Genomic DNA, 27,611 nt, shown 5'->3' with positions numbered 1-27,611 from the left:
TGTCAATACCACTCCATAAAGTGGAGTGGAGAGACGTGTGCATCCATTGGCTCTTGTAAGCCCTCGTCTGGCCTGCCTCCAGCTGGTTCTGAGGGCCTTGCTGTGGCTGGTTAACCCAGGCCTGGAGCGTCGCTCTCCGGCCCTTGTGGCTACTTCAGCTCGCCTCGCCTCCCCCAATCAGGCAGCTGGATGAACCTCCCCTCTTCACCGCCTGTGGAGTAGCTTGTAACACTGTAATGAGTTAACTTTCAGAATGATCTACATAATTTATTTCCTGCCCCCACAGGAGGCCGCTGAAGCATTAATTAATATCAGGCCGTGGTATCAGCAACCATCCCAGTGTGGGATTCCTTCTGGCTCCTATTTTTGGCACCCGTAGAATTTGATATGTTGTGCAACCAGAATGCAGTTTGTTGGACATTGATGAAAGATATTGCTTCCTGATGGCTCCGTACACAGATTGAGCTCTTGTATATGTGTGTAGAGTGAAATCTGGGCACGGTTGTAGGCCAGATCTCATGCCACTGAAACAAGCTGACCTCGATGACAGGGGCTGTGACTAAACCTAAATGATACATGCCACCAAGTTGTGTTCCCTTGTTGCTACTGGCAGTGATGTTCTTCACACTCAAGTACTACAGGCTTGTTTGTGTAAGATGATTTTTGATATGTGTTCACTCACCTTGCCACCTCTGTCTCTCTCTCTCTCTCTCTCTCTCTCTGTTTTTTCCCCCCACAGAACTCAATACGGCACAATCTGTCATTGAACAAATGTTTTCTCAAAGTGCCTCGCTCCAAAGACGACCCAGGAAAGGTGAGACTTTCAAACAACAATTTTACTATAGACACAGAAGAATACATGTGATTATAAACGAAACACAAATAGAGGAATATGTCGAGTTTTGTTTAAATGTTACAACATTTTTTTTGGTGTGTATCATCCTGTCTCTGGTAGAAAAAATGTTACCTAGGAGTGGCTGCCAGGACTCTGACAGTCTGGAAATGCATGGCATGCTTGTAATCTATTATGAACCTCCCACCCCCACAGAATTGCATTTCAAATGTAAGGATAGACTAGTTTTTTTTTTTTTTTTTTTTTGGATGAGCGCAGACAGCAGATGTGGGTGAGGAGAGAAAGAGATGGGGCTGTAACAGGGTAGAAGTCAGGTCATTTCCAGAATCTGGCATCCCTGAGGAATTTACTCAAGGTGCTGGGCCTAGTCTGTAAAAAGAAACTGACTTCATTTGCTCCCTGCTCAGCTCCCCGTCTCCCATTCCTCTTCTCTGCAAAAGAAGAATGTATAGGCCAACATGTTAATTTGGCATTTGAGTCTCAGTTGGACCACCTACAGTTGCTTTTTCAGCCCGATTTACTCCACAATCTCTAGCGACATCAACCTGATAAGTGGCGTCCCCCGATTCACTGGGTAGTTCATGAAGAAGGAGCCTATGGGGCCTATATTTAGTATGATGGTGTGTATAGGTCTAACCATATGTAGCCTAACCCAGATTTCATCCCAGCACTGTCAGAGCATACGCTACATATGCTTAGGGAACCGCACAAATAATTACACAAGCGCGCGCACACACACACCGACACATGCATGAAGAGCTACGCCTAGCTGTGTAGAGGATGGGGACTGAATGCTAATTTCATGTTTTGCTGTAATCCTCTGATATTGACACTCCTGGGAGCTGCTCCACTAAATACAAAATAATCTATTGCTGTATGGATCCCATTCCAAATGCATGGCCAACATGCTCGCATCCTTAATGTTTAATTTGGAATTTTCCTCACTCCCTTCCCCCCCGAAGACAACTTCAAAGAGGCGCTAGCCGCTCTTGATATGTTGCATCAATATTGTAATGTGGCAGGAATATGAGAACTGCTGGCTGGATGAGATAGGAGAGTCATGTCGCTCTCTGTCTGTCTCTCACTCCGAGATGGTGTAAGAGATGACAGTTGGTATTGTACGTACACACACCCTATCTACCTCGGAGGTAGAGATGCAGCCTGTGAAGGCTACCGTTAATAATCTTTATTTTAATTGGACTTACGTCTGTGCCTGAAGTTGCCAGGATAATCCATGTACTTTTTTTGTGTTTGTCCTTCCTATATTTACACACAAAAGGGGAACTTGATGACATAATTTATGTTGATGTATGAAAATGAGCTGCGTCATTTACGGGAGGAGACCAGGCAGGGTGCATCTGTTATCACGATCTGTTTTTTTTTTTTTCTTTTAAATCTTTACAGCGGCCTTTTGTTTTATGACTGCAGAGAATACTGTGGCTTTGCTGTGCTGTTGCCCCAGACTCCATGGACACACTTCGCTTGGCATAGCTACAGTATATTGCAGTATATTTGTGAATAATTTAATGACTCTTTATATGTTTTTCTTTTTTCCTGCCAACTCTCTGGGGGTGGGTGAAGGGAAACGCAGAAACTCCCCTCCCATGAGGTTCAACTTAAAATGTTCTTCCCCAACTAATTATAGAAAAAACGCCATGCAGCCTGGCTTTGTCTCTGTGACTCCTAATTTTGAAACATCTGCATCTGCACCCCTGCATTTAACCCCTGAATCGTAACAAAGAGATGGCTCACATGTAGAGAAGTGTCTCTCACCTCTGCATACCATTGGTTAGCTGAAGCCCTTTGTACAGAACATGGGGAGTGTAATGAGGTTTCTGCTGCATTTTGCTGTAGCCTACATCAGAACGAGATGTTTCTTCATCTTTGGTTGATTGTGCTGTGAATTATTCTTCCCTCTGAGGAAAATGTTAATTGACCCCAAAGCCTCGCACATATTAAAACTTATAATTTTAACCCCCTGACGAATGTAGGCCAACTCTGGCTTTTCATTTTAACAACTGCAGCAGGGGTGCGTGTGAGCTGTGAAAATAACGAATTTGCTGGCTTTAACAAGAGCAGGCCATTGTGTATGCAGCCGTTATTGTATAGATACTTGAGATACAGCTTGTTCTATGGCCTCCCTTGTTGTTCAGAGAATTTCTTATGGAAATATCAATTATTCTCTCTGCTAAGGAAGTAATTTTAAAGGTCCTGATCTCACTTTCTCTTGACAATTGAGATTTTATCGAGGGTCATATGAAATATTAAAAATAAATTCAGAACTTGCAGGGCCTTAGGGTAAAAATCTCATTTTTAACAACTGTAAGCTGCGCTCCTGTTGGCTTCGAGGAGGAACACCATTGAAAAATAAATTAAATGGGGCCGAATGCAAAGATAAATAATGCATCCTGGTTGTGGAATTGCTAGCTGCAGCCCAGGAGCCAGCCCCAACAGTTCTTTCCTTGATTAGCCTCAGAAAGAAGAAAGCAACACGGCAGCCCTAGCACTGCCTCGATTCCTGGGCTGAGACTGTGGAGCCTTCATCCTTGGCAGCGGCGCTCTGACTCAGTACCTGAGGCTGAGGAAGTACAGCTTCAGGAAAGGCTTAGCATTTCACCACCACCAGCTGCCCTCACCAGCCTCTCATTGAGGAGCAGCCACAGAGGAGGAAGAGCCAAGCTTTTCTTACTAACAAAGCCAACCCACATGCTGCACAAACTCACAGCTATCAGCTCAAATAAAGGCCTTGGCTGACAGACTTTAGCAGAGAGGTTTTTTAATAATGTTGGACCAAAGCAGGTAGTTGCCAAATTAAGATCTGATGTGTTGTGTCCTGTCAATGCCAGGGAGGAAATGTGTCAGTGCAGCGCAAACATCCCATGGATGTCACGTGAGGAAGCAATCTGTTGTGTTTTATCAGCTCACAGGTCCTTTCCTCTCCTCTGTCTGCAGGGCTCTTACTGGGCCATCGACACCAACCCAAAGGAGGATGCCTTGCCTACACGGCCAAAGAAGAGGCCGCGGTCTGGAGAGCGGGTGAGTGCGACTGGAGTAGAAAACCCATAGAAAACATATGCTGTTCCTCTGCTAAAGCTTCAGCCTTGGTTCAGTATTTTTCTGTGCCTCTGACTCTCTACTTCTGCCTCAGTTTTCTTTTCCTGTTGCCCTCTTTCCTCTCCCACTTTCTCCCACTCTTTCTCTACCACATGCAGTCACACACATGCAAACACACACACACACACACACAGACTCAGTAGGAGTTCATATCCAGACTTTATGTAACTGCCTCTCCATGCTGCTTCGCTAGCCTGTCATGAAGTGGGCTCCTTATTAATAAACTATGCCCTAGGCAGCCATTACATACATTACATTCTGCACTCACTTTTTTTAACAAACATCAATTAATGCAGAGCTGTGTGCGCCGAGCTACTCAGAGCGGTAGCTTTTGTCTTTAATTATGGATGAGTTTCGTCCAGCGTTACGTGGAGCTGCACAGGTTTTAGTAAGCCGCTCAGATTGACCTGGCCCTTGGGGCATCCCGACTTAGTGGGCTCCCGTCTCCTCCTTCCTCACAATGTGGCTGACCAGAGGCTACGAGGAAGGGAGGATTGCGTTAAGCTGGCGAGGCAGACTCGTGCACGCACGCTAACACACGACAAGCACGGAGACAACATAAAACTTAACATGCTGTTCATGTAGTCGCCCCACAGACTCAAAATACTATCACATTCGTTCACCAAAAAGCTTCTCCCTAGCTGAGATTTTGTGTATAAGAAATGCAGCAGTACAGGAAAAGTACATTGTCTTTAATATGCAGCTCTGCCAGCAGATTCAAGTAAAGCTCTCCTGATGCAGTTCTGTTCATTTGAGCATGACACAAAAGAACGCACCGAGTGAGGAGTGTGTTTTCTGTAGGACACATGCGCCGTGCTCACCCTTCCCCCTCTAGACACGGTCTGCCTACAAGGCATTCCATTAAGAGTCTCAGACACTGAAATTGAGAGTTTGTGAAATCTCATTTATGTTTATCATGAATTAAAAATGGTATTGTTGGCAGCCAATCCTCTTACAGTAAGCAGTTTTGGGAGACAGGCATGGCAGAGTTATCTTGCCCAACAGTGAGCCTATACGGCAAGACGAGGGCGTGTGTGTTTGTGTGTCAGTGTATATGTGTGTGAGGTGAGGTGAGGGTGGGGATGGGGTCTGTCTCCATCTTCTCAGAGAGCACAGTTCAAATGTGACCTAAATAAAGGTGTTGTTCCTTTATATGACAATATGACAATAATGTGGTTTATTTTTTTGTATCTGGCAGATGGATGTGTATCTGGTCTAAGCAGGAGATTTGTCACAAACATTATACAGGTCTTTCCCTGCAACCTGCAGTGGGATCTCGTGTGTTTGATAATTGGATAATGTTGAATGTTTTTTTTTCCCTTTTTTTTTATGTCTGCCTCCACACCCCACCCCCAACCCCCCACAGGCTTCTACGCCGTACAGCCTGGAGTCGGAGTCTTTGGGGATGGAGTGTATGATCTCTGGAAGTGCCTCTCCAACGCTGGCAATCAACACTGTGACTAACAAGGTACTACAGCCAGCCATCCAGCCTCCAGCTCCAACACACACCTGGCTACACGGCTGCACCCTGACCCCACCCACTTCTCCAACCACCTACAGCACTATTCCCCACAGAGAGAGGAGCACTCTAGTGGAGGGGAGATACACGCACACACACAAGCACACGCTCCTGTGCCTAAAGCTTCTCTGCAATGCAACCCACACCAAAATACACAACTATCTGCACTGCAGCGCCTTTTTCCTCTACAACAACAGGCAGCAGGCTCTTGTTATCTCCAGCACGGAAATATGATGCTCATACTGATACTAGGCGCTTTGCAACCTGATAGACCTCACACAGTCCCGTGCACACTTGTAATGGGATACTCCACACGCTGCATGGGGTTTCTGTATTCGCACCTGTAGTGGAGGTTGACGCCCAGAGTCGTGTTTCTCATCCTGTGACCACATTACTCTGCTACCACACTACAGGTGACCACCCCTGCTGCTGCCTCCGTCTGCTCTCTGTAGTTTTTTTTTTTTCCTAATATGTGTAAAAGCTTGGAAACACTTGTACATCACAGAGCAAAGCTACAGGGACTGCTAGCTGTTAGCTGTGAGTGTGCCGCTCACTCTGAAATTTAAATAGGCTTTTTAACCTTAAGCTCTCATCCTCTGGGCCCAGTGGGGGCAGCTCTCAGGAGTACTTTTAAAAAGCCTACAAGAGTCGCTTATTCATTTGCTGCAAGCTTTACAAAAAAACGGTTTAATGTGAACAGGGGTGTTCATAGGAAAGAGGAGTTGATGTGTGTGCGTGCATATGTCGGCGTGTGCTACAACTTGTGAGCACATGTATGTAGAGTATGTTACCGAGTGTTTCGGCTTGTTTTGACGAGCGTGCCACTGACACTTAGCTAGGGGCTGTTTCCGTAGAGAACATGCAGTTTTTCACGTTTCTGTGGCAGACAGATTCACGGGCCCAAGTGTGGAGGAAGATGACCCTTTTTCCTCTCTGATTGCTACAAACAAGCACTTGCCACAGCACCAGTCTTCACCAGCAGTGACTACATAATGAGGCCCTAATGTAAAGAGCTGACAGTTAAGCGTCTGGACTCCTGCCATCAAATACCTCCAGTCAAATAACTCGTAAGAGCAACAAGCAGAAGACATTAAAACAGCACAAAACACGACTACTGTGCGATTGCAAGAGCTGATGAAAAGAATTTTTTTGATTTGTCTCTTTTTGTTCACTCGATTGTGACAAAATAAAAACTTGTTACGGTGCTAAAGTGAACAGAAGACAAAGTGGAATAGCAACAGATCTGAGGCCCTGTCTCCTCGGAGAGAGCTTGTTTCTCACTGTCTTACACTGTAAACACACGACAGGCCACGCCTCTTTCGGTGCAGTGTGCCAAGCCACAGGAATTCCCTCTCTCTGTTTTTCTCTCTCTCCCTTTCTATTCCAGTCTCTCTCCCTCATTCCCGCCTTCTCAGTTAGACCAATGGGAGACGCTGGCAGGACGACTACTGAACCAGCAAGAATCTCTTTTCTCTTTCTCTCTTCTGTCGGACATTCCTCACAAGATTGTCCTACCACCTCTCTTTTCCTTTCGCCTTTCTCACATAGACTCAGACTTTTCGTCCTCCAGGACCTTAAGGTTGTGTTCTGAGGCGGCCCTAAACATTGGCGTGAACGTGATGAAACTCTGGCACCGAAGTGTGATGATGAAGGGAAAGAGGGGATTGTTGGAAGTGTGTTTGCTGATGAATAGTCTGGATTTTTTTCCCCCCCCCTCCTCTTCTCTTTCTCATATCCGTTGCGTCTCTCTTCTTATGTCTCTCATAGTCTGCTCAATCCTGCGTGCAGGCATTGTGCTGAACACTGGCTGGCATTGTTGGAGACACCTGGGCCAATCTTGCTTTGATTTCATAATCCATGTCTCATGCTCCAGATTAGGCCCCCATGTAAAAGACACCTCTGGCTTTTTACTTAATTCACTGCTAAGAATAGAACTCTGACTCGCTTGCCTGCTAGCTAACACTGTACATAGTATTTACTGTGGAGCTGCTCCTGCCTGTATGAGCATGCTTGCCTTTGTCTGTGTGTGTATTTTTGTGTGTGTGTTTGTGTTAGCCTACATTTGTGCACATCTGTAGCTGTAGAAATGAGTGTGTGTGTGAGTTATATGTTTGTGCATGCGTCTGGGTATGTGGGTGAGATGCGACTGGGTGTTCGTCTGTGACGGTGCGTGCTCGAGTGGGCGTCTTCACTTGGGGGACTGTGGGGTCTGCGTAAACCACAGAGCACTGAGGTTTTGAAATCACACTTTATGGGTGAGTAGAGTAAAAATAGATTGCGGCGAGAGACTTAAGGCTAAAAGCCTGTTTTATGACTTCATTACACATAACATTTATATTTCTGTGGCGCGCTGTTTTTGATTAGCATTGTAGAGCTGATTTCGTAGACGCGCTTAAGCCTTCAGTCTTAGCTGCTCATTGAGTTCCCCTTCACGCTAATGAACACTGGAGCCAAGCCCACACTGAGTGGAGGAAGGCTAGAGTTGCCTAATGAGCTTCTCTTACTGCCCCCCCTCCCCATCCTCCTCTCCTTCAGCCTCACCCCTCTTCCTAGAACAGTGCTGCCTGGATTCAGCATTTGCACTCTCCGTTTTTATTTTTTTTATTTTTTTTTTTAAATCGTCGTATTTCTATCTCATTCCACCAGTGCAGGAGCCAAGCTCCATATTAAAAGCTTAATATGATCGGACACTCTCACTCTGCATGTGTGCGTCCTGGATTCGAACCAGCATGTTAGTCAGTCAGCCAATCAGTCAGAGAAGGGAAGGCGGTCAGGGCTGCCTGGGTTTCCTTGCCTCCTTGTGGCCTCTGTGGTAGCTCGCTGCGGCTCAACAGAAAGACAAGAGGCTTCAGTCCACTGCTGCTGCTGCTGCTGCTGAGAGGCAGTTCTCTGGGCAGGGCCAGGCCAGTCTGCCTGCCTGACGGCTGCTGCCACTGCTGTCTCATTGTGCTGAGCACAGAGCCCACTCTGTTCCACTCACAGTGATGAGCAGAAGCCACCATGCTGCACTCAGTCATGGACACACACACAAACACACACACCAGTCTTAGAATGCCAGGCCCTCTTCTGCTGCAACACCATCAGTGCATTACTGCCATTCCTTTCTCACAATACAAAACTCAACACATGGGCTATTCTCTGCGGGTATCATTATATTCATTATCGGGATCGTTCTTCTTAGCATTGTCTTAATTGTCTGACGGAGCACTTTATTTGGGCAGGGCGGGAGGGCTAAACCTTGTTAGACGATAATTAAGATTGTCGTCCTGAAGTGCTTCGGCTAGTTTCGCTGCTGTATTGAAAGGTCAGTGTCTCGGCTGCACTGAAATCCTTTGTTAGCTGTCCCAAACGGATTTGCGCTTGGTGAGCAGATGTGGCTGACATCGCCAGTAATGTGACCTTTAGTGATGGGAATGTCCCCTTTACACGTTCAGCTGGAACCCCTTAGCGACTGTGGTAGGTGTTCAGCAGCACCCTGCATCTCCCACACACGCACACACACACACACACACACACACACACTGACAATGAAAGTGCTCTGCTATTGTGACATGCCATTGCATGCAGCACACACACACACACACAGTCAGACTTTACATTTCCTCACTAAATTACATCTTATAGCAACTTATAACTATAGACCACCTATTATCTCAGAGGAGTGCTGACATGCTTTACCATCAGCAAGAGCGGAGACGACATTGCCAACAGTAACGTGTGTGTCTATGAGAAAGAAAGCCAATGTATTTGTGTGTGTGTTTCAGGTGGCGTTGTACAACACAGACCAGGAAGGGAGCGACAGCCCGAGAAGCAGCCTTAACAACAGCCTGTCTGATCAGAGTCTGGCCTCTGTCAATCTCAACAGTGTGGGCAGTGTGCACAGCTATACACCGGTAAGACCGAGCACCACTCTTTCTTCACACAGATAATACTGCGCGTTATGAGACTAATTTTAGAGGTATTCACATGTCCCAAAATTCTGGGCTTAGCCTGAAATGTACCCTTGGAAAAACCTTCTTGAATCGGCAGTCCTGAATTCAGTTGACCTAAGCAGACAGCAGCATCTGCAGCAGCATGATGAGCCACCAATTAAAAAGCAGCGCTATGTGCCATTTGTCCCTGCGCTTCACAGTTCAGACTCCTTGTCTTTTGTCAAAAAGCACACATTACTCCTGCGATCAGACCTGACAGAGATCAGATCAGCTCTGGTATTGATGTAAGCTGGTCCTGGTTTGTGTCGCAAGGCTGAAGATCTCCGGTTCTTTTGCAGCCATTAGTCTGAATTATTCACTGTTACAAAGACAAAGTATCCTAGGTGCCAGTTTAGCATCTTGGTGGCCATATATACTGCACTACCGCCATTCCTTAAGGGGGAGAATAGGTGATATTATATTGTGATATTTCAGGTTTCTGTAAATGCTGCAGCTCATATTTATAACTGGATATTTATATAAATGTGGTGTAACTGATGTTTTTTGAACACTAAATGCTAAAGCCAAGTGATAAATTCTCATTTCATCCACATTTTTCAAGCTGCGGGGGAGCCACAGTCACTAATTGAATGTAAAATGAAACACTACCAGACTTAGAAAGTGTACTGTATCCCATATTTCATCTGATCAGAAAGCCCCAGGAGGTTTTCTTCAGAGGAGCCGGCGATAGACAGCAATAGACCGTGGTTCAGGGTGCACAAGCACTTGAGTACAACATCAGGAAGGGGGTTAAGGGAAACAGAGAAAAATGTGCACGCTCCTGGAAGCCAGACAAAGAGAAGCGCTTCCTCTGATGTCCTCCCACCAGAGATGCCCCCTCTTTGGTGTGGTCCTCCTGCATCCTAGAGTGCTCCCTGCTCCAGGCGCTGGGCATCGATCGGCTCAGCCTGATGGATGTGCTCTCTCTCTCTCTCACAGCCAAAGCAGCAGCTCACAGTAAACACTCTGGCTTTATTATCACCTCTTCACTCTTACCCAAGCCAGACTGTGAGCCGTGCACTTCAGCAGCCTGCCCACATCTTGGAAGAGGAAGATGTTATGATCAAAAAATTGGACGCGACCTCTCTTGTAGTGCTAGCCCACAGTGGACGCGGGTCAGGGCCCGCTTTGTGAAATAGCAATGGTTTTGCATCGCTGCCCTTGCTGCGATGAATCTCGTAGACAAACTCGTTGCTGGAGGGAACACTGCCTGCTGTCTTACACCCAGGGGCAGTGCATAACATTGACTGCCCACACAAATACATGGATAAAATGGCTGCTTATTTGTACGAGATATTGCTATTGATTTTGTTTTAAATACATTTTGCTTGGCCACCTGAGTATTGGCTTTGTGTCCATTCGAGTTGCTCTCTTAATGTTGTGTGAGCCAAGGCGGTAAGCACTGACCTAGATTGTTGCCGTTTGTGTAATTGTTCTTCATGTGTTGTGTGACTGACACCTCTTCAGACAGAAACAAACAGAGGCTCCCCAGAAGGATCAGACCATCCTTATATTTGACTTGTGTGTGTTTGCAGCATGTATTCACTTAAAAACCCTCCACTTTGCATTAAATATTCTTGAGGTTTTCTGTTTTCTGTTTCTGCGGCTCCACGACCAGATACGTGTGGCGAGTATCTTTGAAAAGTATGTATATTATTGATGTGCGTGTTTGAACTTTATAGCGCGTTCCTCGTAGCATCAGTAGTCCCTGTAGTCTCTGTTGCAGACTTAACCAGAGTTCTCTGACAGAACCCTTTGCAAATTAAACATTAAACTTCTTCTTCTCTCACTCGGTATCGCTCCCTTTTGTAAATCTCGAGCTTCATCTCTTCATCTCCCCAGGTGACCAGTCACCCAGAGCCCGTGTCCCAGTCTATGAGCCTCCAGCAGCCCCAGTCCCAGTACAACATGCCAGACAGGGACAAGCAGCTCCTGTTCTCTGAATTTGAAGATCTCAGTGCCTCCTTCCGCAGCCTTTACAAGTCTGTTTTTGAGCAGTCCTTCAGCCAACAAGGTGAGTGGCCTCGTGGGAGCATCAAGTGGAAACCTAATAGAGCCTAAGCTTCACTTATCAAGAACAGGATGATTCTCAGAACGATTTTCCTAATGTGGGTTTGTTCTTAGGCTAGAGAGAGTCTTTAGCCACTAATTAAGTTTACTGAGAAGTGAGCAGATATTCAACAGGCATGACTTTAGCCCTAGCCCTACAAATCTATACCGAATATTTTCATCGTTTTTTTTGCCAGAGAAATGTGCAGAAGGCTTCATTTCATATTCAAAAGCAGACTCAGAGTTCCTGTCTTAAATATTTCATTAAGGGATGTAAAGAGATGTTGCTGCATAATTTTATGGTTAATTTAGAATTAATACACCAGGCTTCTTGTCTCAAATTCTTCAAATTATGTGAAAATTCATATCCGTATGTTGTCATGTCTGAAATGTTCTGTCATGGCGGCTGTGCTTCATCAGAGTACTGGTAGAGGTCACAAGCAGCACCAAGCCCTCAGTAAATCTGTTGGATTTGAGGTTCATTTGTCATAATGATGGGGGCGTCTGTATGATATAATACATAGTGGTGGATAGAGCACAGCTTTCCAAAAGCCTGTGAGTCCCTGCAGAACAAAATGCATTTTTGCTTGTAATCTGATTGACTGATAAACAAAGAGCACTTGACAAGCGGGTTATGAGCAAAGTAGACTGAGCTTTCTCTGTATAACCTACTTTCACAAATCAAATGCATTTCATGCTAATGTTTTCAGAGTTCCTCTCCTTTAATCTATCATCTATGTTTCATTAGTTGAAAGTTGTTACCTTTTTTTATGCGCATAAAAGTGAAATCTCTTAGTCAGACAAGCTCTAGCAATTAAAAAGCGTAAATAATCGAGCTAGAGGATTTCACACTCTGCCGCTGTAGACAGTGAGCTAATTCACTGGCTTTGATAATAGGTAATGAGCTCGCATTATTATTCTGGTGCCGCGTTAATTGCTTTCTGTATTTCCCTGGTTGGACAATGGGCTTTCTGCGCCGATAAGAGATGCACCTTTGTCACCCCTGCAGTGAGTGTTACGTGCCGATTGTGGAGGTGCAGGGCTGGAGTCAGCTCTAAAAGCACTCCAGTGAAATAGGTTTACTGTGCCAAAGCTGTGAAGGACAGGGCCTCTTAAGACCACTCCCCGCCACTCAGATGATTGCAGGTGGGTGTGCAGATGTTCACGCACCAGTCATGTCTGTTAAAGAGCCGTGCGGCGGCACAATGAATTTGTCAAAGACAATCCAGAGCCTGTATAGTTGGAGTGGAGAGGAGACGGCAGCTCGGGCTCGTGAACCTCAGAGACACAACTGATGCTGAGTCATTCCCTGATACAACAAAATGGCAGCTGGTCTGTCTCAAGTGTAGAACTACTTAAACACAGGAGGCCCACATTCCATCATTGTAAGATGTTAAGATGCATGACCCGAAGTAACAGTTCTTACCTGTGAAGACCCTGGCTCTCTCTGTGTTTGAGTTTAAGGGCATTAAATAATTCACCTGAGTCTGAAACCATCTGAGTGGCATTTGTTTTAGAATCAGTCTCTTTTTCAGCAGAGGGGGGCTGTAAATAAAGATGCTTTCTTTAACCATTAATTTGTCAATTATTTTTAGATTCAGTGATTTTCCAGAGCCCAAGGTGACATCTGCAAATTGCTTCAAACAAATTCAGTTTACTATGAAAAGAAAAGCAGCAAATCCTCTCAATGAAGAAGCTGGAGCAAGCAGTTTGTTGGCATTTTTGCTTGATAAACGATAAGTCGAAGAACAGAAAATTAAGCAACTATTTTGATGATTGATTAGCTGCTTGGACCATTTTTGGCTAAAAATGGCATGTGTTTGTTCCAGCTTCTCCAGTGTGAGTATTTGCTGTATATTCAATATTTTTGGGGTCTTGAAGTGGTTAGACAACACAAGATGTTTAAAGATGTCACCTTAATTGAGAAAATAATCTGTAGATTAATCCATATTGCTAATCATTGTTAGTTGCAGCTCTGGATTAGTCATCAAAATTATCTGTCAGTCAACAAAACTGTAATCGACTCGCACTCTTACAGCTTTTTGTTGTTGTTGTTGTTTTTTTTCCCAGGTCTCATGGGCATACCGTCCGATTCCTCCCAGCAGACCCACACCTCCTGCTCCTATCAGCACTCCCCCAGTGGCACCATCAGTACACAGAACAGCCTGTCAAACAACCAACCCAACAGCCACCCCAACAGCCACTCCGCCAACAGTGGCCAGGTGCCCCTGTCCCATCCTGCCCAAGCCCACCCCGGCCACGGCTCGCCCCACGCGCCGCACCTCCCACAGCACGGCGGCCCCCACAACCAACACAACCAACACAGCCAACACGCCCAGCACAGCCAACACAGTCAGCACCAACAGCACCCACAGCACGCTGCGCACTCCCAGCACGGGCAGCACCCGTCGCAGCATCCGTCCCACGGCCAGCACCCGCAGCAGCACACGCCACACCCCTCCCAACACACGCAGCACAGCCAGCACCCCTCTCAACACGGACAGCAGCATCAGAGCCTCTCCCACCAGCCCCATCCTACCCAGCAACAGATGGCCTGCAACACAGGTAAGACCCTCTGTCTGTCATTGTCTTCCTTTGAACCGGCGTCGCCGTTGTTTTCTCCTCATCCTGTTCATCATGCAGACACGACAACTACAGCAGAGACGTCATGTTTACAGCTGGATACGGTTTAGTATCACTCCTCATTTTTTAGCCATAACGCAATGAGAGATTGTTGCAGGTACAAAACAGTAAATCATCATCTGATTTATTATCTTTGCTGTTGTGAGAACAAAGCAATGCTGCATCCAGTGACTTCAGCAGCCCTTACAGAGTCGACTGGCTCCTCCTAGTGGCCACAACGCGGTACTGAACAATTTAAAAGCCTGATAAACTGTTTTATTTGGTGTTACCTTCTCATTCATTTGGCACTACAAGATTGCCTGCACAGCTATAAAAATGTGACTACAATGAAAATGCATCATCTGGCCTTATTACCTAACCCACAGGAAATAACAATTACACGCAGCAATTATTGTGTAGTTGTCCGTAAATTATGTAATTAGGACCAAATCTGTATTTGTCCCTGGAGTGAACTGGGTGTTAGAACCACAATCATCTGTAATACTTCCCATCTCCTATCTTGTAATGTTACAGAGAGTATGCTGTGTGTGTGTGTGTGTATGTGTGTGTATGTGTGTGTGTTGCAGGTTTACTGTCTGACTGGTACCCAAATCTGGATGCACTGAAAGAAAGCTGTCGTATTGCTAGCAGCTATAACTGGGCTGATGTCGACCTTTCACCTTTCCAAGGTGCGGTTTGGACACTATGAATAGACCTCTCTGTATTTTTTAAAATATCAAACAGATAATGATGACATTTATTTGATTTATGAGATAATGACATTTAAGATTCTATTTTCCTGTGTTAGTTTTACTTCCTGTCTGCTCACATATGATCAGAAGAAACAAACATTTAAAGCCAGGAGCTGATAGTACAGCGCTGCCCCAGCTTTTGATTGAGTGCTGAAGTGTTGACACTGTGGAGTTGATTATGAGTTTAATTAAACTGAGCTCTTCAATTAAATAACACTGCCTTCAAGTTTAATTACCAAAACACTGAGCTCAGCAGGTCAGTTTATCCAATTACAGTCTAGGATTGCAAGGTAGGATGTTTTTTAAATATCACCCACTGAAGGTTACTGATATAATGAATATATATTGCAGCTAAGTTTTAGCCTCGTGTTAGTAAATGAATTTCTCACTTGCTAAATGTATTTTCTTTGTACAGTCTGCTGGTGCAGTTTCATACATTTCATTGTCACAAAGACATTTTAGTGCAGACAGACGCTGTCACCAGCTCTGATAATAACTCAGCTTCTTCTGTGTTTAAATGCGTTTGTTTTATGTTCCCAAGGGTTAAGAGAGAGTATGAGACAAGCGGAGTTGAACAATTGGTCCCTGGAACCCACCCAGATCGCAGACCTCTGCTCGTCCATCAACCAGTTTTTTGCCCGCACCGGTGTAATCCAGCCACAGGGGGCAGTGCAGCCCTCTGTTTGCCATGGCTCCATGCACCCCAACAAACCCAGCCAGCACCTCAACACAGGTTCGTCAGCCGGACTCAGAGAGTGGTTTGATTAGTGTAGAATCTGTGCAGTCTATATAATACATCATACAAGATTTAGTCATTCATAGTTTGCCTGTATGGCCCTGTTATGTTTCTGTTTTCAGCACAGTATATAAATGCAGTTTAATATTCTTCCCGAAGTCTGTAAAGATTAATACACAAGCCTTTTGTCTGATGGATTTATCTCCGTTACAGTTCCTTTTTTTTTTCTTTTTGCACACTGTGAGCTCTGTTTCCTTTCTGTGCCAGTGGTTCCCAACATTTTTGGCTTGTAACCACTTACAGTGTCTACATGGAACCCATCATTAGCGGCTGCATTCGTCTACTAGTTGTGACCAGTTCAACCAAACAATGCTTTATTTTCCTTGATTTATTTGAATAATATTTAGAAGGTCTGAAGAGGTAAAATTATCCAGAAATTGGTAAGAAAAACAAAGATGAAAGAGGAAAGTCTGAGAAAATAAACACAGTTTTGTGCAGCAGAAATGGGGCTTTTTGCTGCGCTTCAAACCTCGCAGGGGTCCTGATCCACAGGTTTGGAATCAATGCTGTACTGAATGATATTTTTACAGAAGTCAGTGCAACACACTCTGGACAAAATGTAATGTGACTCAACTCTGCTCACATTTTTTATTACTCACAAACTCCTACGTTTTGAAGGTATAAAGATAGCCACCAGTAATTCAACAATACAGTGTGGCAGTCCAGTTCTATTCAGGTGCTGTTTTGGGCAGCCAGGATGTAAATGAAAGCCAAGATTCTGACTTTTCACCTGTGGGTTGAAGCTATTTTTTTAAAAGAATTCAGAGATTGTTTACTCCTTTGCCTCCCACTAAAAACTAATCTTTTACAGATGCACCACCTGAATTGCAGCTCAGCAGTTCTGTTTTATTTGAGGTTTTAAATGAACTTTTGTTCTCTCTCCTCAGGAAATCTCTACATGGACTCCAGACAGAGCATGTCCATGATGGGTCCTCCAGGATATCCTCACATGCCTCCCATGAGCAGTGCAGGACCCACTATGACAGGTGACATGAAGTTACATGTATTGAGGGAAAACCATAATTACTTACAGCCAGTCTGTCTCCTCATGAGACCTGTTTTATGCACGGATGGATCTGACTCTTCCTCTCTTTTGTTCTCTCCAGGACACCATGCACAGATGAACCAGCAGCACATGATACCTACCAGAAACTTCCAGATGCATCGCATGCCAGCTGACGACATCCAGGACGACTTCGATTGGGACTCCATTGTTTAGCCCCTAGACCTCCTTTTTTTTTTCTTGCAAACAAAAGGGAGCGAGGAGAGGAGGTGGAAGCCAGAGGAAGCCAGGCTGAGCTGAAAGGCCGCAGGAGGAGGAGGAGGAGGAGGAGGAGGAGGAAGAGGAGGAGGAGGAGAAGAAGAAGGAGGAGGCCACTGTGGGTGGGATGCAGAAGAACATTTTGACAAGCTTTGGAGAGAGACAGACTTCCGAGTCCTGACATTTTTACAAAAGCAAAACATAAATAGAAAATGTTACTTTGAAGACAATCATATTTAGTCGGACATGTTAAAGTGATTGCTTACGTACTTGTCTAGAGACAAGTAGAACACATTCACGTCTAAACCACATGCTCCTCAGCTCCTCAGCCAGCCCTCTCCCCGTCCCTAGCCAGCAGCCTTCCAAAGTCTGAACCCCTCTCCCCCCCCGACCCCGCCCCCATCCACCCTTCCGCTCCGTAACTGTTATGTGATTTGAGCGACGTGTTCAGCTTGTAATTCTTCTCGTGTTGACATTGGCCTCAGCTGTCTCTTGGATGAGTTTATCTCTCTTTTTAAAAAAAATGATTTTACGTTTTTATTTTTTTTTGTTTTTAAGAAACACAGGCCGTCTCTGTGAGTAATGTGATGGTGCTCGTTGGTCACTTTTTGGGAGAAAGTGGGCCCCACTGTGGCTGAATTGGTGGTAAAAGTTAGGTTTACAATATCTTGAGGTTTTGAACAGGGTGTTAAATGTTTTTAAGGCTTGATATTAAACAAACCAAGAGAGAGACAGGGAGAGAGAGAGAGAGATCACAGAAAGTGTCGTGCTCTGTTTTCATAGCCAACCAATGTGATCCGGCTCGCCGCAGCAGACTCATTATGGGAGTACTTTGTTTTCCTTAGTTCTCTGTCTCAAGCACTTCAAGACAAGTGAGTATGATGAGTGTGAGTAGATGGTGATAGCAGGGAAGTCAGACATTATTTTTTGTCTTTTTAAAATTCATTCAACCCAAAGTTGAAACCTGAGGTTTAGGTTCTCTGTGTGCATCGTGTAGATTCACGTTTCTTCCACCAGTCAGAAGCTGTTGTAACATTTTCATGGTAAAGTTCATCAGTTTTACACGAGTAGCCTGTTGATCATTAAACAAGGCAGCGTCATCCAGTAACCGTTAAACTGAGTCCAACCGGCACAGTGGCAAGGTGAGATTTTGTCTTATCTTAATTTATCACTGATGCAATAGTGCTTGTTCATACTGTCAGTCAGTAAATAAAAAGAAACTCTCGTACAGAAATGCCAAAAATATATTTAACTGACAGGTCCATTTTTAACTGCTCAGCAAATCTCAACATCATAATTCTTCAAGAAACTGATGAAAGAGAAACTAAATTTCTTGTTAATGTTATTTGTTTATTAAAACAAATATTGGCGGACACATTGACCTTGGTATACATCCATTTTGACCTCCAAACCAGTATCGGTTGGGCTCTAGTTTGCGAGACAGTTTTTATTCAAATTGACTGTTCAAGTCAGTGGGGTTTGCTTTTATTAAAGGAACAGTTCCAATGTTTTATTTTGCTTCCTCGCAGAGAGTCAGGTGAGAATATTGTATACTGAACAGGAGGCTACAGCCAGGTTTTGGTCTTACAGCGGGGTGGGGGGTATGTTCCAGACTATTTCATGGCCACGTGCAGTGACTTCCTGGAGATATAACATGTTAATAAGTGAACCTCAGAGGTACAGATTGGTGCTAATCTGGTATCTTTGGATGGGCCATGCTAGCTGTTTCTAAAATGTGGGACTGTTCCTTTAAACAATAAAAAAAAATGTATGCAAATCATATTTTAATCATTGATACTGACAGTAACACAAAAAATGTAAAGATCATGTATGCAATTTTTAGAGTAATGGTTTTAAGCCTCACTGACGTGGAACAGTTAAGAGACTAATAAAATGTATTTTAAAAAAAAAGCTTCTGTGAAAGCTTCTTTTTTAATTGATTAATGATCAATAGGATATTCATAAAATGTAGAACTCTTCCTTTAAAGTTTGCAAAAAAAGCATGACTTTTATGTTAAGTGTCTTTGATTTGTAAAATGAGTTGCATCCAAATTCACCTGTTGTTCATCAGAGTGATTTTTGATGCCACACTCAGTGTTCATTGTCTCGTCTGACATTTAAATTATGGACATGATTCTTTTTTTAAAAAACTGCCCAATGTTTTTTGCTATTATACAATCATAATAGAATGAGAAATGTGACTCATTTTACAGTATGTGAGTGAGTGTGTGTGTGTGTTGGTTGAACATATGGTGTGCATGCGTGCGTGTGGTTTTATTGTAATTGTAGGGCTATGATTGATTGCTGCAATCATCTCTATGCTATCTATGAGCACAAAAGCAGATGCACACAGTGATTAAAGACTAGATTTTGCGTTTTTTTGTTTTGTTTTTTTCGTGAGAAGGGTTTCTCAAGCACAGAGCAGGGAGATCAGCGGTTCTGGAAACCTGTCCTCTGTGTCCTGTAACAAGTGACTCCATAATCAGACAGGTGCTGAACTTTAGAGACACTATGTTTAAAACAAAGAAGAGGAAAAAAAAGCCCTTTGCACATTTTCACTTTTTGTTGACTTTAAGATGCAAAGCACCTCCTGGATCTAGCTATTCGCTCACATTCTCATTCATTCAGTCATTCGGTCGGTTATAGTAGGACTATCTGACCCCTAGTGGCCGTTATGAAAAGGTTTATTTCTCCTCTACTTGACACTGCTGAACTGTGTATGGTGCTTTGCATCTATGACACTGTGTGTCCTCCTTTCAAGACGTAGTTCAACATTTTGGGAAATAAACTCATTTGTCTTCTTGCTCTTTTTGCCAAGCGTTAGAGAGACTTGTATTTTTATGGCAAATATTAAGCTACAGCACACTGATTCATAGCTTAGCTTAGCACAAAGACAAGAAACAGGAATGTTACGCTGAGCTAAGCTAACCACCTTCCAGCTGTAGCTTCACGTTACAGTTGTGAGACGTGGTGTCAGTGTTTGATCTAACGCAAAAATGATTATTTCCCAAAAATTCAAACTGTTCCCTTAAAACAGTTTAGTCACCAGGGACTCCAGTAGTGATCATAGTTTTAATTTCATATTTGGATGACAATCATGGATTCATTTTTATGATACGGCATAATGTCTTTGTTAATGTGAGAAAAGGCACTTTTCAAGTCTCACACGATTGTTTTATTGGACATTATAGAACCAGACTTTGAAACTAGAACTAGCCCGGTTTTATACTGTAGATCTTCTGTTGAATCATGGAGATGAAGTTCTTCTCTTTAAACTGATACTGCCATTCATTTTTATATTTTCAGCTGCTTTTGTTTGTTTGTATTGTTCTGCCTGCCAATCACACCTGTCCACTCCTGCTTCTTTCTTGCTTTGTCATTGTTTATCAAATGTCCACTTCATGTGGTAAATTGCGTCGCCTGTGGATCTAAATGACGAGTTTTTAAACTTTTGTTCAACTGCCAGAGTTTCAGAATCAGACATGTGCTCAGACGTGATACTTAGTCAGATGAGAGATGCAAATTGTGACTCTTTTAAGTGAGTGTGGGCCAAAAGGACTGAAGCTGAAGACAGCAGTGGGAGAAAAAAAAAGAGCGTCAGTGCGAATCCATTAGGACTCTATGGACCTGATATAGTGAACATCCTGTGAGTCCTCGGGTTGATGTGAAGGTGAAGTGTGGCTCAGCTCTTCCAGGTGAAGACTCTGAACACACGAGCCACCGTTTGAGCACAACAGCCATGGGAAAGCAAAAAGATTTGAGCAAACGGATGTGGCTAAAAGGGGGGAAAAGGTGAAGACAATGACTGGATCACAATCACAGTTTTACATTATGTCTGTATGTGTGTGTGTGTGTGGGAGTGTGTGTGTGTTTGCTTGTGTGAGCTTAAGTTCTGTCTTTTTTCTCTTTTTTTTTCAAAAGACAATTTAAGTTTTTAAATACCGCTGGACATGTACCTGCCAGAGAGATTATTATTATTGGGAAAAAAAGATGAAAAGATAAAAAAAGCCTTGTTACAATATGGGAGAGAACTGCCAACAAGTACTGCTGATTGGGGCCTATTTTATTCAGTGCTGGTGTGTTGTTGTGCTTGTACATATATGTCTTTTCAATCATCCCTTTTTTCCTCTTGGGGGTGGGGGTATCAAGACAGGGGGTGGGTCTTATTCACGAAAGAGAGGAGGGAGAGAATAGAGTATTTTGTTATTGTCCAATCAGAGGGTGACAGTATGTATATATCTATATTGTATATATGTGATGAAAATGCGTTGGCTTTTTGTGTGACACTACCTTTTACCTGTACTATGGTTCTACATTCAGTGTTTCAGTGTTGATAATATATATTTGGTTTGTGTTTTATTTTTCTGTTTTATTTTTTTGTTTGTTTTTTTTGTTTGTTTTTTTTGATTTTGTCTTTGTCATTTCTTGTATTTTTTTCTCCTATTTGTCCTTTTTTGTTTATTGCACGGTTTATTACTTTTGTTGTCCAATGACGTGACACAGCTACTCTTTGTATTCGTTTAGTGCTGTAAAATAACTCAAGTGTTATTAGAATTGTCGATACCACCGCCCACCCCACCCCCTTCCCCCAATATGCATGAATGGCACTTAAAGAAATAAAATATGGTAACTTCACTGTGGAATAATGTGCTGCTTGAGCTTTATTCCCTCAAAAACTTCTAGTCTCTCACCAACATAATTAGCAGCTGTAACGGCCATTACTGAGACTTAAAAAAGTTTTTTTTTAAAAGAATCGATGCATTAAATGATGAAATGTCCTGACTTTGTATCAGTGTGGGTTGATCTCCAAAAACACTGGATCCTACCTTTCCCACAACAGCTCAGGACAGTCTCTTTTTTTAGATCCTCCACCTTTGTAAACACCCACATCTTTCAAACTCCACAGTCAAAGTGTTTATCACAAGCTCTCCATTCAGATTTAACAACAGAAAGTTTCCACGCAGAGCCATTGATGGCATTTTACTAAGATGTGAGAATTTATTGTTAAATGGATTCAAATTTTTACAGTATAGTTCCTCACACTTGTGCCAAGGCTGCTCTGCCGTCAACGTATGGGTATGCATGTGATAGTGAGGGTATGCGCTGGTTCACATTGGTTAAATTCCTCTTAAAATATGTTGTATTAGTTATTCATTTTAAAGACGGAACCCATGAGAAGAACCATTTTGTTTTCAAGAGAGTCCATAGACAAGAAAATAAAGGCAAATAAAAAATATAAAAAAGCAAGTGATATAAAATAACATCAAAAACACACATAAGCAAAGAGCACTCTAATATCGCAGCTAATTACCATAAAAACCATGAATTCACAATCAGTTTAAAAAATGCAAAGCATGGATGCAACTTGATGTATTGCTAAGAAATGGTCTGTAGAATATTTGTGTAGCTTCATTTAACAATGGAGAAGAGTGCAGCTTTTAAAATGTGTCTCAAACTGGTGGTACTGAGTTCGCTGAGGGTGTTTCACTCATGATATAGGAGGGCTGGTGTGGGGTCCACCCCAAGAAATCCTTGTAATCATATCTCATAGTATGTTTCTCTTCACCCACCCCCTCCAACACTCCCATATGGTGGGATACTTCATGACATGTGTCACATTACATGTGTGCTTCGCCCCTGTAGGATACTCAGTCCAGCCACAGTGTTGGGAGTTACTGGAAGTTGTTTGACTCTTAACGAAAAGGATTCACGGACACGGACGGACATCATGTTCAAAGCTTCCTCTTTGCTGCTGCTGACGCTGATCCTGAAGGTTCAGTTAAACTCTTCAGCACCGATATGTAAGTCATGCATTTCCTCTGAACTCTTTTGATGTGGAGATGGTTTTTTCAAACTTTGACTCAGGGATCAATCATAAATAATAGTTCCAGTATGGTTATAGATGCATGTATATTGCAACATTATTTTTATTTATTATTCCTCGTTTTCTTTGTTGTATTATTTCTACTATTAATAGCCTCTCTGTAGACTGTTGATAGTGGGCAAATTACATTGGCACAGTTTTTAAATAGAATTTCTTTTACATATTTTATATATTAAAGGATGTAGATGTTGAATTCAATGAAATAATACCACAATGCCACATATTATTGTCGTCTGGGTACAATTATTTATCAGTTTATTCTTATTCAAATTTTTTTAATGATTATGTGAATGTCAGAATATTCTGAATATACTAATTCAGAAATTTGTTACAGAAGTACATAACCATGTTTTTTTTTAATAATGCAAGCCTGAGTTTGATATTACGTAACAGGTACATTGTGAGTCAACAGAATCTAAGACTGGGAAAGGCAAATGTTGCTTTAGGTATTTTCTAGCTATGAATAATAAAAATATATATCACAATATCACAAGTTTGGTCTCCTTAGCAATATCAACACAGGCTTTGATGTAATATTTTATTTGTTAAGGTAAATTAGTTCTCAAATTTAGTGTTCTGATATTCAGATATAGATTTTAGGTAAATAGGTCTTGTTGATTACCTTAAAGAACCAGTTCAAGGTGGTACTGAGCACCTCATTTCTATTGCAGCTGCCAGAGTTGTCCAGTGTCCTGTTGTTGCTGAAGAACCAGGTCCAGAGGAACCTCACACCTGCAAAGAATTAGTTCAGGAGAAGCTCATTCCAGTTATTGCAGTGGAGGCTCCTCCGTCTCCTGAGGAATCACCAGCTGAAGAAGACATTGCAGTTGCAGTAAGAGAACCAGAACCAGAACCCAGACCAGTACCCGTTGAAGATGCGCTCTCTGCTGATGCTGACGAAGCTGTATCTCAGGGATCAGATCCTTGGGAGCCTTTGGCTGCAGCACAACAAGAATCTTCAGAGGAGGAAACTGTCCTTGTAGAAGCTGCCATGGCAGAGGCATCTCCAGATGAAACTAGAATAGAAGTTGCCCCAATTGCTACTGAAGAAAGGGAGTCTCCAGATCAGCAGGATGTGGAGGATCCAGCTCAAGAGGCACCTATCGTAGTCATTCCTGTAAATACTTCAGAAGATGAAGAGAAATCTGTTGTCCTTGTTCCTGCAGAACCTGAGACTGAAGAGGTAGTTCAAGAGGAGCCTGCTGTGGATGAAACAGCACCAGAGGAGTCAGGCCCAGAAGAACCTGCAGTTATTGTTCCAGTGGAATCTGCTGAAGAGGATCCAGAAGAACAAACAAAAGAAGAAGATGCAGTTGTCCCATTAGTCCTGGAGGAATATACTGAAGAGCACCCTGCTACTGATGAGGAACCTGAGGAGGAATCTGTTGTTCTCGTTCCTGTAGAACCTGAGGAAACAATCCCAATCATTTCTTTAGAGACAACAAAGGAGGAAAGTCCAGAGGAACAAGCCAAAGAAGATGCACTCGTCCCTATAGTCCTGGAGGAAAATGCTGAAGAGGATCCAGCTACTGAAGAGGAACCTGAAGAAGAATTTGTTGTCCTGGTTCCTGTAGACCCTGAGACCAAAGAGGAGGATGAAGTCGAACCTGCTGCAGAGGAAACAGCACCCGAGGAGTCAGCTCCAGAACATCCAGTTGTCATTGTCCCCGTGGATTCTTCTGAGGGAGAACCAGCGCAGGAAGAGGAAGTCGCAGAGGAAACAATCCCCAATGTTTTTCCAGAGGCATCAAAAGAAGAAGCTGCTGTTACTGTAGCAAGCGTAGACCCAGAGGAGGAGGCTCCAGAAGACAACACGGAGGAAGAAGTTGTCCAGTCAGATCCTCTTCCAGGGCTGGTTCCTCTGGAGGAGGATCTGAATCTGAATATAACTTCTGAGGAGAATGAACAAGAGGCTCTAATTGAAGCCCCAGTTGAACCAGAGGGGGTTCCTGCACTGGCAGGTGGCAATGGCACCAGCAATGCAACAGAGGATTTTAAAGCTGCAGTAACACTGATAGAAGAAGAACCTGTCGGTAAGAATCAAACACTGAGCTATTTTAACAACCAAGTTTTTTTTGGACTACAATGTTAATTTGTCTCTCTGTTACATTTTAAACAGTGTCTTCTGTCCTAGTCCTACTGACCTGAAAAGGTGAAGTTTTGTTCGTGCACATTCCAGGACATAATTATCCTTAATTATGATGAAATTCCAAAAACTAGGTGTGAAAATACCTCAATTAATTCCTGGGGCGCAATATTGTTGTAACATGTTCATATCTGTGTAGGAGCTCACAGTGAGAAAAGTTGGCAATTATGAGTAGTAATTTCCCTAATGACAGATTTGGTCTCTCAGCTGTGGTGAACAGAGGGGCAGTGCTTGGTGCAGCACTCTTCACACTGATGTCTTTTATCACCATCGGATTTGTTTGGATGGCCATATCCAAGAAGCTGCGGTGAATAAGTGTGAGTACAGCAGTGTCATCAAATCTAACTTGTTTGAATAATTCAAATAACTTGGCATTGAAATGGTTTCTTTTTGTTTCTTCAAATATATGTGAGTGTCTCTCTATAACATTTTGTGCATTGTTATTTCATGTGACTTCTTCTCAATCAACCAGTTTCTTTCTTTCTGCTGTTTTAGGGCACTGAAGTAAAAATCATTTGACACACGATGGTAAAGCAACTGAAGCTCTGAGCTGAGCCAGTTTCATTATGTTGGATCTTCACTAAGTGGACTTCCTCTAAGGGAAGTTTTAGCACTCACACAGTTTGCACAGCCAGAAAGCAACTAAAACAATGGAAACCAGTGGTGGAAAAGGTACTGAGATCTTCTAGTCAAGTAAAAAGTAGCAATACCTAATGTAAAAGTAAAGATAGTAAAGGTCCTGTATGCATGTTTTACTTAAATAGAAATATTAAAGTTGATGTGGAGTTTTCCTATAAACAAACAAAAGTATGTTTACATTCAGTGAATCTCACCAACACACTGCGTAGCCTCAAGGTCTCATTCTCAAAAAATATATTGCCAGCAGTCGTCTTCACTGGCTTATCCTGCACGTTTCTACTGTTCTTTATGCGTTATCGTCTTCTACGGGCAGTCAGCAAAATATCCTGAAACCAGTGTCTTCGTGCACGCATACAATACAAATTATACAGGGACCTATTTCTAAAAACATTGCTCCACAGCACACAGTGGTCAAAAACCCAACAGGGCACCTTTAATCTATGCCAGTGCATCATATCAAACTATAGTATGTAAAATCTACTATAGTGGTGGAGTAGAACTACAGTATAAAGTACTGTAGCATAATGGAAATACACAAATACAAGTATCTATAAATTGCACTGAGTATGTTTTCCACCTGATCTCAACAGTGTGTCTTGTCTTGTCTACTTTGATGCTCTTGTGACTTGTTGATCTTATTTATTGCTGATCACTAGAATAATAGTTAGTGCAGGTATAGGTATATTTATTTCCTAGTCTAAACATCAAACATGTCTTTTACACTCCACCAGATGCATTAAAAAGCACACACATCCGACATGCTGTGTAAGAGCGAGCGGGCCTATCACTTTTCCTGTTCTGACATGCAGCATGAGACGGAGAGCTGTCGTATCAGTCACGCTTTGGCATGCTGCAGCACCAGCTATATGTCCACGGCTCATCCTGCACACAGGAAATATTTTTAGGATGGTAAAGGGCACATGGTGTTCCCCATGAATGTTTTCAACTGTGTTCTGTATCACGCCTGCACTCAAGTGTAGAACAGATATCACTTTGTGATCGTTGCCCACTTCTATTTGCACTTTGTCGTAAAGAGCCTGTATGAAATAAATGCTGATTTTTGCGAGACCTGGGAGTAAAGATTTCTGCAGGATATTTCTTGCAGAAAGCCTTGGCCATTCAAATATGAGATAATCTTTTATTTATTCAGAAAGTGTCGTTGAGAACAAGCTCTGACAACAGATTACATTTATACAGCATCACAAAAACACCTGGTACACAAACCAGTTACTACACACACAGACAGTCATTCAAACAATTACAAACATTATTTTAAGTATTGAATAATTTCTATAAGAAGCCATGCTGATTTATTGTCCAGTATTAGGTTATTACAGACACACCAGTGTCTGTGTTTATGCCAGATGATAAGAACAAGAAATAAAAACTATCCAACTTTCTTAGATCTAAATATTCCTGTCGTTGATATTTTACTGGACTCTGGCATGAAAACACCAGCAGTTGATGGACGTCCTCGTGTGAGAGACAAGGAGTTACAGCTGTCATAAAAAGCAGAAGGGCCTGTGACAGCTGTCAGCCTGATGGACATGGGAAGGTCATCAGAGGCGAGCAGGGGTGGAAGAATCTGACATTGCCTGAGCTGTGGAAGGTGAGAGCTCATGAAAAGCAGGGACGGGAATCAGCACATCTGGCTGTGGGATGCCTGAAGTCCTGAGGTGAAAGAAGCAGGCGAGGTGAGTACATGAATGAGTGTGATTCCTCTTGTATAACAGCACTTCTTGAATTTTTCATTTTTTGGAATTACTGTGAATGGAAAACTGAACAGGAGATGCAATATTGAAACCCTGGCTCTCAGGTGCATTAAATGCCACTTTTAAATGACTCTGTGGCACGCCTGAAAGTCACGCCTTGAGAAGCTGTGACAAAGATCCTGCCATTATCATTAGCAGGAAGAAAAATATTCCCTTTCTTAAGCACAGCTGAAATACACAGACACTATGTCATGTGGTTCCTCCTGTTCAACCGAGCACAGATCAGACATCAC

The 27,611-nt window shown here is 43.0% G+C and overlaps 2 protein-coding genes across 5 annotated transcripts in view; both read left to right on the top strand.

Moving 5' to 3' along the window:
- Window positions 1–21,572, top strand: part of foxj3 (forkhead box J3) — a 72,691-nt gene extending 51,119 nt beyond the window's left edge. For both annotated transcript variants that reach the window (XM_018700579.2, XM_018700580.2), the window contains exons 3-12: window positions 740–814; window positions 3,806–3,889; window positions 5,334–5,435; window positions 9,251–9,379; window positions 11,300–11,471; window positions 13,577–14,071; window positions 14,716–14,817; window positions 15,422–15,613; window positions 16,564–16,662; window positions 16,783–21,572. In XM_018700579.2, the coding sequence (XP_018556095.1) occupies window positions 740–814; window positions 3,806–3,889; window positions 5,334–5,435; window positions 9,251–9,379; window positions 11,300–11,471; window positions 13,577–14,071; window positions 14,716–14,817; window positions 15,422–15,613; window positions 16,564–16,662; window positions 16,783–16,895 (1,563 nt within the window). In that variant the 3' untranslated portion in view covers window positions 16,896–21,572. The remainder of the gene's footprint in view (window positions 1–739; window positions 815–3,805; window positions 3,890–5,333; window positions 5,436–9,250; window positions 9,380–11,299; window positions 11,472–13,576; window positions 14,072–14,715; window positions 14,818–15,421; window positions 15,614–16,563; window positions 16,663–16,782) is intronic.
- Window positions 18,038–27,294, top strand: LOC108899877 (fibrous sheath CABYR-binding protein). 3 transcript variants are annotated; one of them, XR_007815240.1, is made up of 6 exons: window positions 18,038–18,079; window positions 22,581–22,738; window positions 23,493–24,854; window positions 24,941–24,973; window positions 25,175–25,284; window positions 25,463–27,294. XR_007815240.1 is itself a non-coding variant. In XM_018700572.2 (5 exons), exons 2-4 carry the CDS (start codon window positions 22,666–22,668, stop codon window positions 25,276–25,278), a joined length of 1,539 nt encoding a protein of 512 aa, XP_018556088.2. In that variant the 5' UTR covers window positions 18,038–18,079; window positions 22,581–22,665; the 3' UTR covers window positions 25,279–25,284; window positions 25,463–27,294. The 3 variants fall into 3 exon arrangements, 1 of the variants encoding a protein (XP_018556088.2); XR_007815239.1 differs by having other exon boundaries at window positions 24,941–25,284; XM_018700572.2 differs by lacking the exon at window positions 24,941–24,973.
- Window positions 27,295–27,611: the final 317 nt, after the last annotated feature.

Source organism: Lates calcarifer, linkage group LG20 (genome assembly GCF_001640805.2).
Source record: "Lates calcarifer isolate ASB-BC8 linkage group LG20, TLL_Latcal_v3, whole genome shotgun sequence".
Classification (NCBI taxonomy): Eukaryota; Metazoa; Chordata; class Actinopteri; family Centropomidae; genus Lates; species Lates calcarifer.
The sequence above is the reverse complement of the archived record's forward strand: the minus strand, read 5'-3'. Positions and strand labels throughout refer to the sequence as shown.